Source organism: Lactuca serriola, chromosome 3, assembly GCF_051521515.1.
Source record: "Lactuca serriola cultivar US96UC23 chromosome 3, Lser_US96UC23_V15, whole genome shotgun sequence".
NCBI lineage: Eukaryota > Viridiplantae > Streptophyta > Magnoliopsida > Asterales > Asteraceae > Lactuca > Lactuca serriola.
This window is the reverse complement of record NC_136410.1, coordinates 37145954-37158330: the sequence shown is the minus strand read 5'-3', so window position 1 is coordinate 37158330 and position 12377 is coordinate 37145954. Positions and strand designations below refer to the sequence as shown.

The 12377-nt window shown below is 40.8% G+C and overlaps 1 protein-coding gene across 1 annotated transcript; it reads right to left on the bottom strand.

Annotated features, from left to right (window-relative positions):
• Window positions 1-9661: 9661 nt before the first annotated feature.
• Window positions 9662-10810, bottom strand: LOC145095144 (uncharacterized). Its single transcript, XM_079033073.1, has 3 exons — window positions 10443-10810; window positions 10102-10331; window positions 9662-10014 (listed from the first exon to the last, which is right to left on the bottom strand). Exons 1-3 carry the CDS (start codon window positions 10808-10810, stop codon window positions 9662-9664), a joined length of 951 nt encoding a protein of 316 aa, XP_078889199.1.
• Between the last annotated feature and the right edge of the window lie 1567 nt (window positions 10811-12377).

Here is a 12377-nt window from a genome sequence, read left to right as displayed (position 1 = left end):
GAATTTCTTAATTAGATCAGCAACTCCAGCTTTGTTGGATAGAAAGAAAACCCACGTAAAATAAGAAAAATCATCAATCACAACCAGACAATAGGAATTTCTGTTAATGCTAAGAAGGTTTACTGGTCCAAACAGATCCATATGTAGCAATTGAAGCACCTGACTAATTGAGTTGACCTGTTTTGGCAGGTGTGGTTTTCTATGATGCTTACCTTGGGCACATGACACACACTTCTCAAACGTGAAAAAAATCATTGATAGGAAAACCACGGACCATCTCATTCTTTGCAAGACGATTCAAGTTCTTGGCATTAGCATGACCGAGTCTTCGGTTCCATAACAATGCATTTTGTTCGGAGATCTTTGAAAAGAGGCACATAACTTGTTCTGGAAGATTGCTATTCATATCTATGATGTAAGCATTCCCATCCCTTTTAGATTTCACAAGAATCCACTCTTCTGGGATGACTAAGCCTGGCTTGAGAATCATACATTCCTTTTCGGTGAAATGTGTAGAATAGCCTTTGTCGCATATCTGAGACACACTCAACAAACTATGCTTCAATTCGAGAGCAAAGTTGACATTCTCGAAGCTTAACACCCCATTTGTGACGGTTCCCTTTTGAGTGATTTTGCCACCTTCTCCACCCGCAAAAGAGATATATCCCCCATTAAACGATTGAATGTTGTGCAGTTGGGCGATATCTCCTGTCATATGTCAGGAGCAGCCGCTGTCGATGAACCAAGGTCTGACGACATTCCCCCGCAACTGTCCCGACAAAATGTGTGGGTTTATTTAGATTTGGGAACCCATGTCATTATTTTCCTTGGTTGTCCCGATGCCTTTTCAGATCTTTCATCATTTAATGACTTTTCAGAGGACACAGATGATGGATTGGAGTCTAATTTAGGCAACCATTGATATTTAGGTTTTTTAACAGTCCCGGGTGGTTTTGAAATTGGATGCTTATCAGTTTGCTTGAAGCACTTGGGTTTTCCACCAGAATTTGTTGAATACCCATTGCTGCTTCTTGACAAAACCGACCTTGGCTTGACCATGCTCGGTTTTGGCAAACTGCTTGGGACTTTGTTATTAAAGACCTTTTTATGCTTTTGAAAAACAACCCGTTTTCTACTCCGATCATCCTTCCAATCATCATTCCGAGAACGATTTCTAAAGGACTTTCTAGTTAAATACCTTCCTCTAAATTCAGTCTCTCCTCCTGGTGACTCAAAATGTACAAACATACGATTAGGACAATTCCTAGCTATATGACCACCAATACCACAATTGAAACAAATCTGTTTGTTATTGTTATAACTTGTGCTACATTGATCAGATTTGTTTTCCATACTAACACCCTTGTTTCTCTCACATGAACAAGAACAAGAATTAGGTTGTGAGACAAGTAAAGGGTACATTAGATGGAGAAGCTTGTGAAAATGGTGGTTTTTCATTATTATCATCACAAACATTAGAATTGCCAACCACATTATTCAAAACAGTATCAGACACTTTAAAACCATTCAAAACAATATCAGAAGATGTAGAAACATCACAAAAAACATTGTCACTTGCAACATCAGAAAAATTATTGTCTTTATTTAAAACTAAAACTTCAGGTTCAAACTCAGTTTTATTTTCAGAAATAGATCCTTCAACTTCGTGCTTTGACTGATTCAAGGATTGATCTGCAAGAGAAGTAGAAATGTTAGTACTTTCATCATTAATAAATCCTCCCAAAACAAAACCAGATGACTTGCCATAAACCATGAATGGTTCATTGGCTATCTTTTCTTTGGACAAGGGTGTAAACTGATATGTATGATTGAAAGGAGGAGGCACTTGATTATACACTATACCAAGGTTGTAAAAATCGTTTGACGGTAGCTCTACAGTCGACTGGTGTTAAGGGATTAATCGGTCTTGGCGGGGATTAATCGAGGATTAATCGGAGACCATAGATTATTAATAAAATATTAAAATTAATTAAATATTAATACATCTTAAGAAAAACAAGTACTTCAAAATTAGAAAATAAGAAAAATTGTAATTTGGAAATTTGGAAATACGAAAATATGAACATTTTGGTATAATATTTGAATTTTTGAAAATTTGAAAATTTTGGAGTAAAAAAAATGTTGGTTTTTTGAATTAAATTTTTTTTTTTAATTTTTTCAAAATTTTTTGACATTTTTTTGACATTTTTGTGACTTTTTTTTGACCTTTTTGACTTTTGTTGACTGATTAATCCCGCCAAACCCGATTAATCCTAAATTTCCGATTAATGCACTAATCCTCGACGGTTGGAGAACGCCAAGCGATTAATCCACGATTAATTGCCGATTTCTGCAACCATGCCCTATACCCTTTGACTGATTTCGTTTAAATTGCATTCAATGGTCTATCATATTGGCAACTACCTCACTCGATACATCATATTTTCCAAAATCAAAATCAGCAGTTTCAAATTTGCCCTTTAATGATTCAATTTCAGCCACTAGTTCAGCGTTATGTTTCTTTATGTAGTCATAATTTTTGCATTTATTACTATAGTCTTCCTGAAGTCTCCTAAAGTCCTTTATTTTAGATTCCAACTGGGCCTTAAGAGGTTTTTGTCATTTTCTAAGATGGTAACCTTCATACCTAAGATCCTCTACTTCCCTTTTGAGTAAGTCATTATGTTCACGAAGAATTGTAAGGTTCTCTACTTCTCTACTTAGAGTCTCAATTTCCTCATGAAGAATTTTAACATAATCAATACAAGCTTGAGAGAATGAGGGTAGACTTACCTAGGTTTTATTTGGTTCATGAGAAGAAGATACCATCAACGCAAACTGCAGCTCCATCATTTGATCTTCAGCTGCAACAATCTCTGCCGGAGCATCATCACCAACCTGTGCCAAATGGGCATTTTCAGGTCCAGATATGTTCAAGGCCTACATCTGATCCTCCCAGTCAAACGATTGCGTAACCATGGCCTTCTCGCTGTTGACCTGAGCACCGCTTCGATTGTTCCCAACTACAACCATTGTCCGGTCATTATTCAATCTTCTATCCGGCTGTGGACACTCATGAGCAAAATGCCCTGGCTCATGGCAGTTGAAACAACGTAGCTTTCCCTTGCTGCACCCAACCTTCTTGTCAGCACTCATCCCCCAGTTGTTCTTTCCGGTCTTCTTGGCAAATTGTTTCGCCCTAAAAACTGCCATGGCAATTTTCCATGTGATATGCATCTCTTCTACATCTTCAAGGTGAATCTGATCAAGATCGGCAAATGACAGTTGAGGTGGACGATCTCCAACTACATGTGTATTGTAGCAGTTGACAAGCCCTGTAGCAAGAGCGAGATTTTCATCACCTTCCTTTCCTTTTGATGAGGAAGTCACATTGGAGGAAGAAGTAGCTTGAGTAGCCACTAAAGATTGGTTCTGAGAGAGAGGCATGGCTGATGCAGCAGGAAGAGAAGAAGTTGATGGAGTGGAAAAAGACTGAACCTGAGCTTGCTGAGCAGCAAAGGGTTGACCTGCAGAAGAAAAAGTGAGAGCTGAAAGAGCATTATTAGAAGAGATCCCAAGGATTGCAGCTGAGTATGAATTCACATGGTTTATCTCCCGCTGCTTGTCATCAATATCACAAACCTTGATGACTGCCATCACTTCAGCAAGAGAGAGCCAGCTTAGATCATTAGTCTTCTTTATAACAGCTACATTCATGTCCCAAGACTTCGGGAGAGCATTCAGTAGCTTCTTGTTTATCTCATACTTGGTGTAAAAGATCCCGGCTACAGTCATTTCAGTGGTAAGAGATGTGAATAGTTGTAGCTGTGCTTCAAGAGTTTCTCCAGGAATGTATTTGAACATGTTGAACCGTTGTCGCAGCATATCTTGGCGACTCTCCTTCATATCTTCATTCCCTTCATAAACCTCGATTAAGGCTTCCCGCAAAGCCTTAGCAGAAGTGTACTCCCTAAAACCTTGAGCTATGTACGAAGATAGGGCCATGGTTAGAGTGACCAAAGCCCTTTCTTGTTCTTCGACCTTCTCAAAGTCTTCATCTGTGTAATTTTCAATCTTCTTGTCAACCACTTGCCCTGCAAAAATGGTGGTTATTCTGACAGCGTCTTTTATGATGCTTCTCCAGATTTTGAAGTCCTTCATCTTGATGTACTTCTCAATCCTGTACTTCCATTTAGGGAAACCTTCAGCGGACAACAGTCTTGGAATTCGAGTGGTTGTGCCCATTACAGGATCCAGCTCGTGGTGGTGTGTTTGACTTTGTGAATCCATTAATATTAAATTTATATTAAATAGAAATTAATTTATTTAGGAACAATTAAGTTTCCAATCAGACACAAGTTCACAGCCATATAAGGGTTGCGACCGTAAACTATGCTCACGGTCAAAGAAAAGTTTGTGGTCGTAAACTCTGTTCACGGTCCGGAGTTTACGGTCGTAAAGTGTTGTGACACCCAATTTTTTTTGCAAAAATTTTAAACTTTTAAAACCCATCTTAGATTAAATTAAAACAACTGAAATAGTCATAACATAATCCATCAACTTAATAATCATATAAAATAAGTGCGGAAGTAATAATAATAATAAGGTCCCAACAAAATAACTAGTAGCGATGTCCCGATGCTCCATGTCAAGCCTTAGCCTCTTTAATCTTAACACTTGAAAAGTTATAAGGGAAAAACGTAAGCACGAAGCTTAGTGAATTCAAACACAGACATTGTACTAACATTCATATTTACTAGCCCTAATCCATTTTCCAATTATAATGATAAAGGCAAAGAACGAATCAATGTCTATATTACGAGAAGGACTTGTAGGTTTGAACCGTACCGGGAAGATCCCGTATCATTTGGCCCTAATCACCGCACCTCACGAAGAGTATTACGTTGGTGATCTTACCTACCCACCGCACCGGTAAATCCGTATCCTTTGGTGGTGTCCCCATATCCATAATTAGTTACATACAGTGCACATGTACGAATTAAAACAATACTTATATAGCATGCTTTTATAATAAATTCAAATAATCACACACGAGCTAACTAGCAAACACAATCATCAATACAACGGTGTGAGAGAACTCACCTTGAGTGAGTATTAAGGATGGCTAACAATCAAATAATGCTACCAAGCTTGAGCAAACTTCAAAACCTCACCTAAGAAGGACTAAAGGTTAGAAAGGAGAAGTAATGAAGCTATGAGTTGAGAAAAGAGTAATCATAGCAAGGTCTCTGAAACAGACCTGCTGTTCAAAACGGATTTACTCCAAAATCTAAAACAGAAACATAGCTTTAACTAAATTTTATAGGAATATATGATTTCTCTGGATTCCACAACTATAAAGAACTCATTCTAACTCCAAAAGATGAATTAGATATGAATTTTACAAAATGGTGTATCACTTCTGTCTCCAACAATACAGTCAAGTGATGTTGGCCAATTCTACCCAACTTGTGAGTAGAATTCGTCCAAAATAAAATTAAGAGAAGTAAAGGACATACAAGTGAAAGTCTTAGAGTTGGAATTGAATGAAAAGCATCTCTCAAACTCCAGATATAAAATTCACATTGTGGACAATGACAGCACTAGCAAAAGCTGGTGACTGCCCACTGACCTGGAGTGTGGATCCATTATAACCAATTTATAATTGGAAATAACACCCCATATTCTCCAGATCTTAAATTCATAATATAAGGAACATATAGAAACTTGGAATCACTCTGGATCCTTTTCCAAGCCTTAGAAATGATGAAAACAAAATGACATATCAGAATAGACCCGGATCAGACCTAACAGAAAAGATGCCATTCTTTCACATAGATAAAGCCCTTATCAGTGAGGTTGGCCTTCTTAATAAAGTTAGCCAACTCAATTTTTGAACTTTTGGAACTGGTTTGGGGTCCGTTTGAGTTCTAGAGCTCCAGATATGATTTTTACAAAATGACTACAGATCTGATGGAAAACAGAATCGTAGCCACCCGTGATTCCTTTTTGGCTTATCCATCCTTCTCCTTTTGAAACACATTTTAAGATGTGTTCATCATCCCAATTCAGTCCCCATGATAATGGTGGTAGTAAAAAGGGTTAGGGATCATTAGGATTTCATTTAGCCACAAGGATGTAATAATAATCAACATGAAAATAAACATAAGCACATAAAATCATCATTCTCCCTCTTAGGGTTTCCATGATCTTTTGCCACATGTAATCCCCTAGATCCATCATCCACCATATATGGGGTGAAGATAGGATCTTGAGATGATGTATAACATACAATTACAAATAAAATAAGAAGGAGAAGAGGTGAAGATGAAATCATAAAACTAGAACAAGGTTATGAATCAAGTTGTAAGAAAGGATAAGGAGGTTCATACCAATACGAATCAAGGCTGGAAATGAACAAGAATTAAGCTCCAAACAGCCCCTTGGCTGCTCTTGATCCCAAAGAGAGAGAGAGGGACGATTTTTGAGAGAGAGAGGGAGGGTTTAGAGTGTTTTCCTTGTGTGTGTTCCAAATGATTCTATTTACACATTAAGTACTATTAACTAGATGGACTTTGCAAATAGGCCCATAGCCCATGGACTTCAATAAAAGGAGTTTACAAGATGATCAAAAGAGTCCAATAACATAAGAAATCAGACATTGGTTAAATAAATTAACCCAAGGTTACAAGGATAATTAAATTAAAATAACCAAACGTACCGAGAAAACCCGGGGCGTTACAACTCTCCCCCACTAAGAACGGACTTCGTCCTAGAAGTCAACACCCTAGAAACAGATCCGGATAATGAGCCCGCATCTCACATTCCGGTTCCCAAGTCCATTCCGAACCCTTCCTATGTTGCCACTACACCTTAACCAGGTTTATAGTCTTGTTGCGGAGAGCTTTCGTCTTTCGTTCTAAAATAGCGATTGGTTTCTCAACATAATTGAGACGCTCGTCAATTTGTATGTCCTCCAGTGGTATCACAGCGGTCTCATCAACAACGCATTTTCGTAACTGAGACACGTGGAACGTATTATGAATTAGACTAAGCTCGTCAGGAAGCTCTAAACGGTAAGCCACCTTCCCCACACGAGCTATGACCTTGTAGGGTCCAATGAATCGGGGTCTGAGCTTTCCCCGCTTCCGAAATCGAATCACACCTTTCCAAGGGGAGACTTTAAGCAACACTTAATATCCCACCTGGAACTCAAGATTGGAGCGTCTTTTGTCGGCATAACTTTTCTGACGACTGCTCGCTGTGACCAAATGATCCCAAATCACTTGGATTTTCTCCGTAGTCTGTAGCACGATATCGGTACTCCCAAGTACCCTCTGCCCAACCTCGCCCCAACAAACGGGTGTCCTGCACTTCCTCCCGTAAAAGGCTTCATACGGAGGCATTTTAATGCTCGAGTGATAGCTGTTGTTATAAGAAAACTCAGCTAGATGTAGATGGTCATCCCAACTACCCCCAAAATCAATCGCACACGCCCTAAGCATGTCCTCCAAGGTCTGAATCATCCGCTCACTCTGCCCGTCTGTCTGCGGATGGAAGGTGGTACTAAAATGTAATCATGTGCCCAATTCCTCTTGAAACTTCCTCCAGAACCGAGAGGTAAACCGGGTGTCTCGATCGGAGACGATAGAAACGGGCACCCCATGTAATGAGACAATCTCCCGAACAAAGATCTCGGCTAATTTCTCCGCCGATGAGCTCTCCTTTATAGCCAGAAAGTGAGAACTCTTAGTCAAACGATCAACAATCACCCATATCGTATCTGATCCTCAGGCAGTTCTAGGAAGTTTTGTAATGAAGTCCATGGTTAGATGCTCCCATTTCCATTCAGGAATCTCCAATGGTTGCAACTTCCCATGCGGTTTCTGGTGTTCTGCCTTGACCTTCCGACAGGTCATACATTCTTCCACAAATCGAGCCACATCATTCTTCATTCCATGCCACCAGTAAGCCTCATGAAGGTCCCGATACATTTTACTAGCACCAGGATGGATAGAAAATTTTGACTTATGAGACTCATCCATTAGGGTTTTCCGATTTCCCCCAGTATATGGAACCCAAACCCTACCGTAGTGAGTCAGCAAACCCCGCCCGTCTCGTTCCATCTTAGGCAACTCTTTCCCAATCTTCTCACGCCTGATGTTTTCCTCCAGTATTGCCGTCTTTTGGGCGTCCCGGATTAGATCTAACAAAGACGACACCATCGTGATCCAGAGACACTTAGCTCGAATCGGTTCGGCAGATTGTTTACGACTGAGAGCATCAGCTACCACATTAGCTTTACTGGGGTGGTAGTGAATTTCACAATCATAATCTTTTACCACATCCAACCATCGGATCTGCCTCATATTCAAATCCCGCTGCTCGAACAAATATTTTAGACTCTTATGGTCAGTGTATATGATAAACTTCACTCCATAGAGATAGTGTCTCCAAATCTTAAGAGCGAAAACAACAGCCCCAAGCTCCAAATCATGAGTGGGGTAGTTTCGTTCGTGGGGTTTCAGCTGTCGGGAGGCATAGGCTATCACCCTATCTCGTTGCATTAACACGGCACCAAGACCTTGAAGCGATGCATCACAGTAAACCACCATATCCTCAACCCCATCAGGTAAGGCCAAAATCGGAGCTTCAGACAATCGTTTCCTTAACTCATCAAACACCAGTTGCTGCTCCGGGCCCCAAACAAAATTCATTGATTTCTTGGTCAATCGGGTGAGTGGTAAGGCGATTTTAGAGAAATTTTCAATGAACCTCCGGTAATAACCGGCTAAACCTAAGAAACTGCGAATTTCAGAAGGGGTTTTCGGAATCTTCCATTGTTTAACTGCATCAACCTTGGCTTGATCGACCTTGATACCTTGTTTTTTTACCACATGCCCCGAGAACTGAACTTCTTCCAACCAAAATTCACATTTTGAAAATTTAGCATAAAGCCTTTCTCTTGCCAGAGTTTCCAGAATCTCCCGAAGGTGTTGCTGATGCTCCTCTTTGCTCTTAGAATAGACTAAGATATCATCTATGAACACTATGACCGAACGGTCAAGCATCAGGCTACACACCCGGTTCATGAGATCCATGCTGCGGGTGCATTGGTGAGCCCAAAAGGCATCACCACGAATTCAAAGTGCCCATATCGAGTACGGAATGTTGTTTTCTCAATGTCTTCTTCACGAACACGCATCTGATGGTAACCGAAACGTAAATCAATCTTGGAAAACCAAGATGCTCCCTGAAGCTGATCGAAAAGATCGTCAATACGTGGCAACGGGTACCTATTCTTTATCGTGCGCTTGTTTAGCTCCCTATAATCAATACACATTCGCTGGGATCCATCTTTCTTCTTCACAAAGAGAATAGGAGCACCCCAAGGCGAGCAGCTTAGCCGTATAAACCCTTTATCACTTAGTTCTTGAAGTTGATCTTGGAGCTCTTTCATTTCAGGTGGTGCCAAGCGGTAAGGAGATTTCGCTACCGGAGTCGCACCTGGCACCAAATCAATGCGAAACTCCACTTGCCGAATAGGTGGAAAGCCAGGGAGTTCATCCGGAAAGACATCGCTGAAGTCGGAAATGATAGGAACGTCGTCTAGTGCTATAGCAGAAGAGCAAGAAGCCATAGCCAGGCGGGGAATGTCCCCCTAAATAATAAGTTCTCCACCTCTAGGGTTTCGAACACGAACTTGCTTCTTACGACAGTGGATTTCCGCATCAAACGCATCAAGCCAATCCATGCCTACGATAACGCAGAGCTCTCGCATCGCAATAGGGATAAGATCAATAGGGAATTCAACTCCAGAAAACTCGAGAGTGTAACCTCGATAAACATCGGTGACATAAATAGTGCGGTTGTCGACAACATCGACAACCATTGGGTAAGCCAATTTTCCGATACTACACCCCAAACGATTAATAAACGTGTGAGATACAAAAGAATGGGTAGCACCGCTATCAAACATAACAACACCAGGCTCGGAATCTAGCAAATAAGTGCCTGATTTACCACATACGATCATGTAAACAATTCTAACTACCATTTATTAAATAATGGCAGGAGAGAAAAGAAAAAAAAGAAATTTACCTGCCACTGTCGCGGTAATCACCGGCTCATCCGCAGTCATCTGGTGAGCACGACCTCGTGTCACCATAGTGGGTCCCTTAGAAGATGATGCAATTGCAGGATTTGTACCCCCGCTTCCTTTACCAACCTTCAACTTCGGGCATTCATGCTTCTTGTGTCCCGTCTCGTTGCAGTGATAGCAGACGGGAGCAGCAGAAGTAATCTGAGGAACTGCACTCGCAGGGGGAGCCCTACAATTCTTCCAATGATGCCCTGGCTTTTTACAGTTGTAGCATATCAATGGATTTTTCTCGCCCTGACCTGAAGACGGCCTGTACTCATACCTTGACTTACCACCCTACTTTTGCTTTTTCTGGGCATCTCCGGATGTCTTGGAGGAGGTGTCATTGGCCTTCCTCTTGGTCTGGGTCTGCAACTCGATTTCCCTCCTCCTCGCTGCATCTATGATCGCGGATAAAGTCGGGAACTCCTGCATGCTAACGAATTCCTGAATCTCGGTACGTAGAATGGTAGTGTATTGGCTGACCAACCAGGCCTCGTTCCCAGCAAATGAGGGACAAAAAGATAGCATCTCCAAGAACTTGGCGTTCAGGTCGCTAATAGACTCGGTAGTTTGCTGTAAGGCCATGAACTCTTGCTGCATCCGCTGCTGCTCCACCTTAGGCACATATTGTGCCTCGAACCTCTCCACAAATTGGGCCCAAGACATGGCCCTCACTTAGTCTTCGTTCAATAGAGAGGTGATGGTGTTCCACTATGTCTTTCCCCTTTTTCACAGCTGATTCATGGCGATCACTGCTTTGTACTAGTCCAGACACCCAACACTTATGAAGGCGCCCTCAACATCTGACACCCAGGGCTTAGTAGCAACTGGGTCGGATTCACCATTCCAAAGAGGAGAGCTACACTTGTTGAACTTCTCGAAGTAGTATGCCGAATCCCGAACGGGCGGAGCCGATAACGCTCCCTCGGGAATAGCTGCGAGGCGCTCATCCAGAAGAGCTTTGACCTGGTTGATTATGTCATTGGTCACGCCCGGGATTAGTTCATTGAAAGCGTTATTGAATTCCTCAACGACAATATTCCTAACTTGCTCCATTTGGAGTTGATTAAGGCGAGCAGGCGGAGCCATTTGTATCCGTAGAAGGAGGAAAATATTTAGAAATAATTCAGCCTAGATATTTCTAGGAAGACGAAACACTCAGCTTGCCGAAAATTTCTCAACCTTGCCCCGACCCGAAACCGGCACCGATGTTTCAAATAGTAGGGGCCCTTCTACTATCTTCACACAAGTTCCAATTTCGCAATCGCTTCTAGTTTCAAAATTTCCAGCTCGCTCTAGCCGTTAATTTTACATCTCTCTCACATGTTAACATTAAATAAGTGTGTAATCTAGCATTTTAAGACTGGTAGAATCCAATTCATAGTCAACAATTTAACATAAACATTTAACATATGAAATAAGGCTTACTTGGCTGGCCGACTGGCACACCGCGACATCTTTCAGTACTAGTCTTCAGAAAGTTTGAAAAATCTTTTAAAAACAGAATAAACTATTATAGAGCCTCAAATTTGAGTCTAGAACATCCACAAGAATGCCTAGTTCCCTCAAACTATGGCTCTGATATCAACCTGTGACACCCAATTTTTTTTGCAAAAATTTTAAACTTTTAAAACCCATCTTAGATTAAATTAAAACAACTGAAATAGTCATAACATAATCCATCAACTTAATAATCATATAAAATAAGTGCGGAAGTAATAATAATAATAAGGTCCCAACAAAATAACTAGTAGCGATGTCCCGATGCTCCATGTCAAGCCTTAGCCTCTTTAATCTTAACACTTGAAAAGTTATAAGGGAAAAACGTAAGCACGAAGCTTAGTGAATTCAAACACAGACATTGTACTAACATTCATATTTACTAGCCCTAATCCATTTTCCAATTATAATGATAAAGGCAAAGAACGAATCAATGTCTATATTACGAGAAGGACTTGTAGGTTTGAACCGTACCGGGAAGATCCCGTATCATTTGGCCCTAATCACCGCACCTCACGAAGAGTATTACGTTGGTGATCTTACCTACCCACCGCACCGGTAAATCCATATCCTTTGGTGGTGTCCCCATATCCATAATTAGTTACATACAGTGCACATGTACGAATTAAAACAATACTTATATAGCATGCTTTTATAATAAATTCAAATAATCACACACGAGCTAACTAGCAAACACAATCATCAATACAACGGTGTGAGAGAACTCACCTTG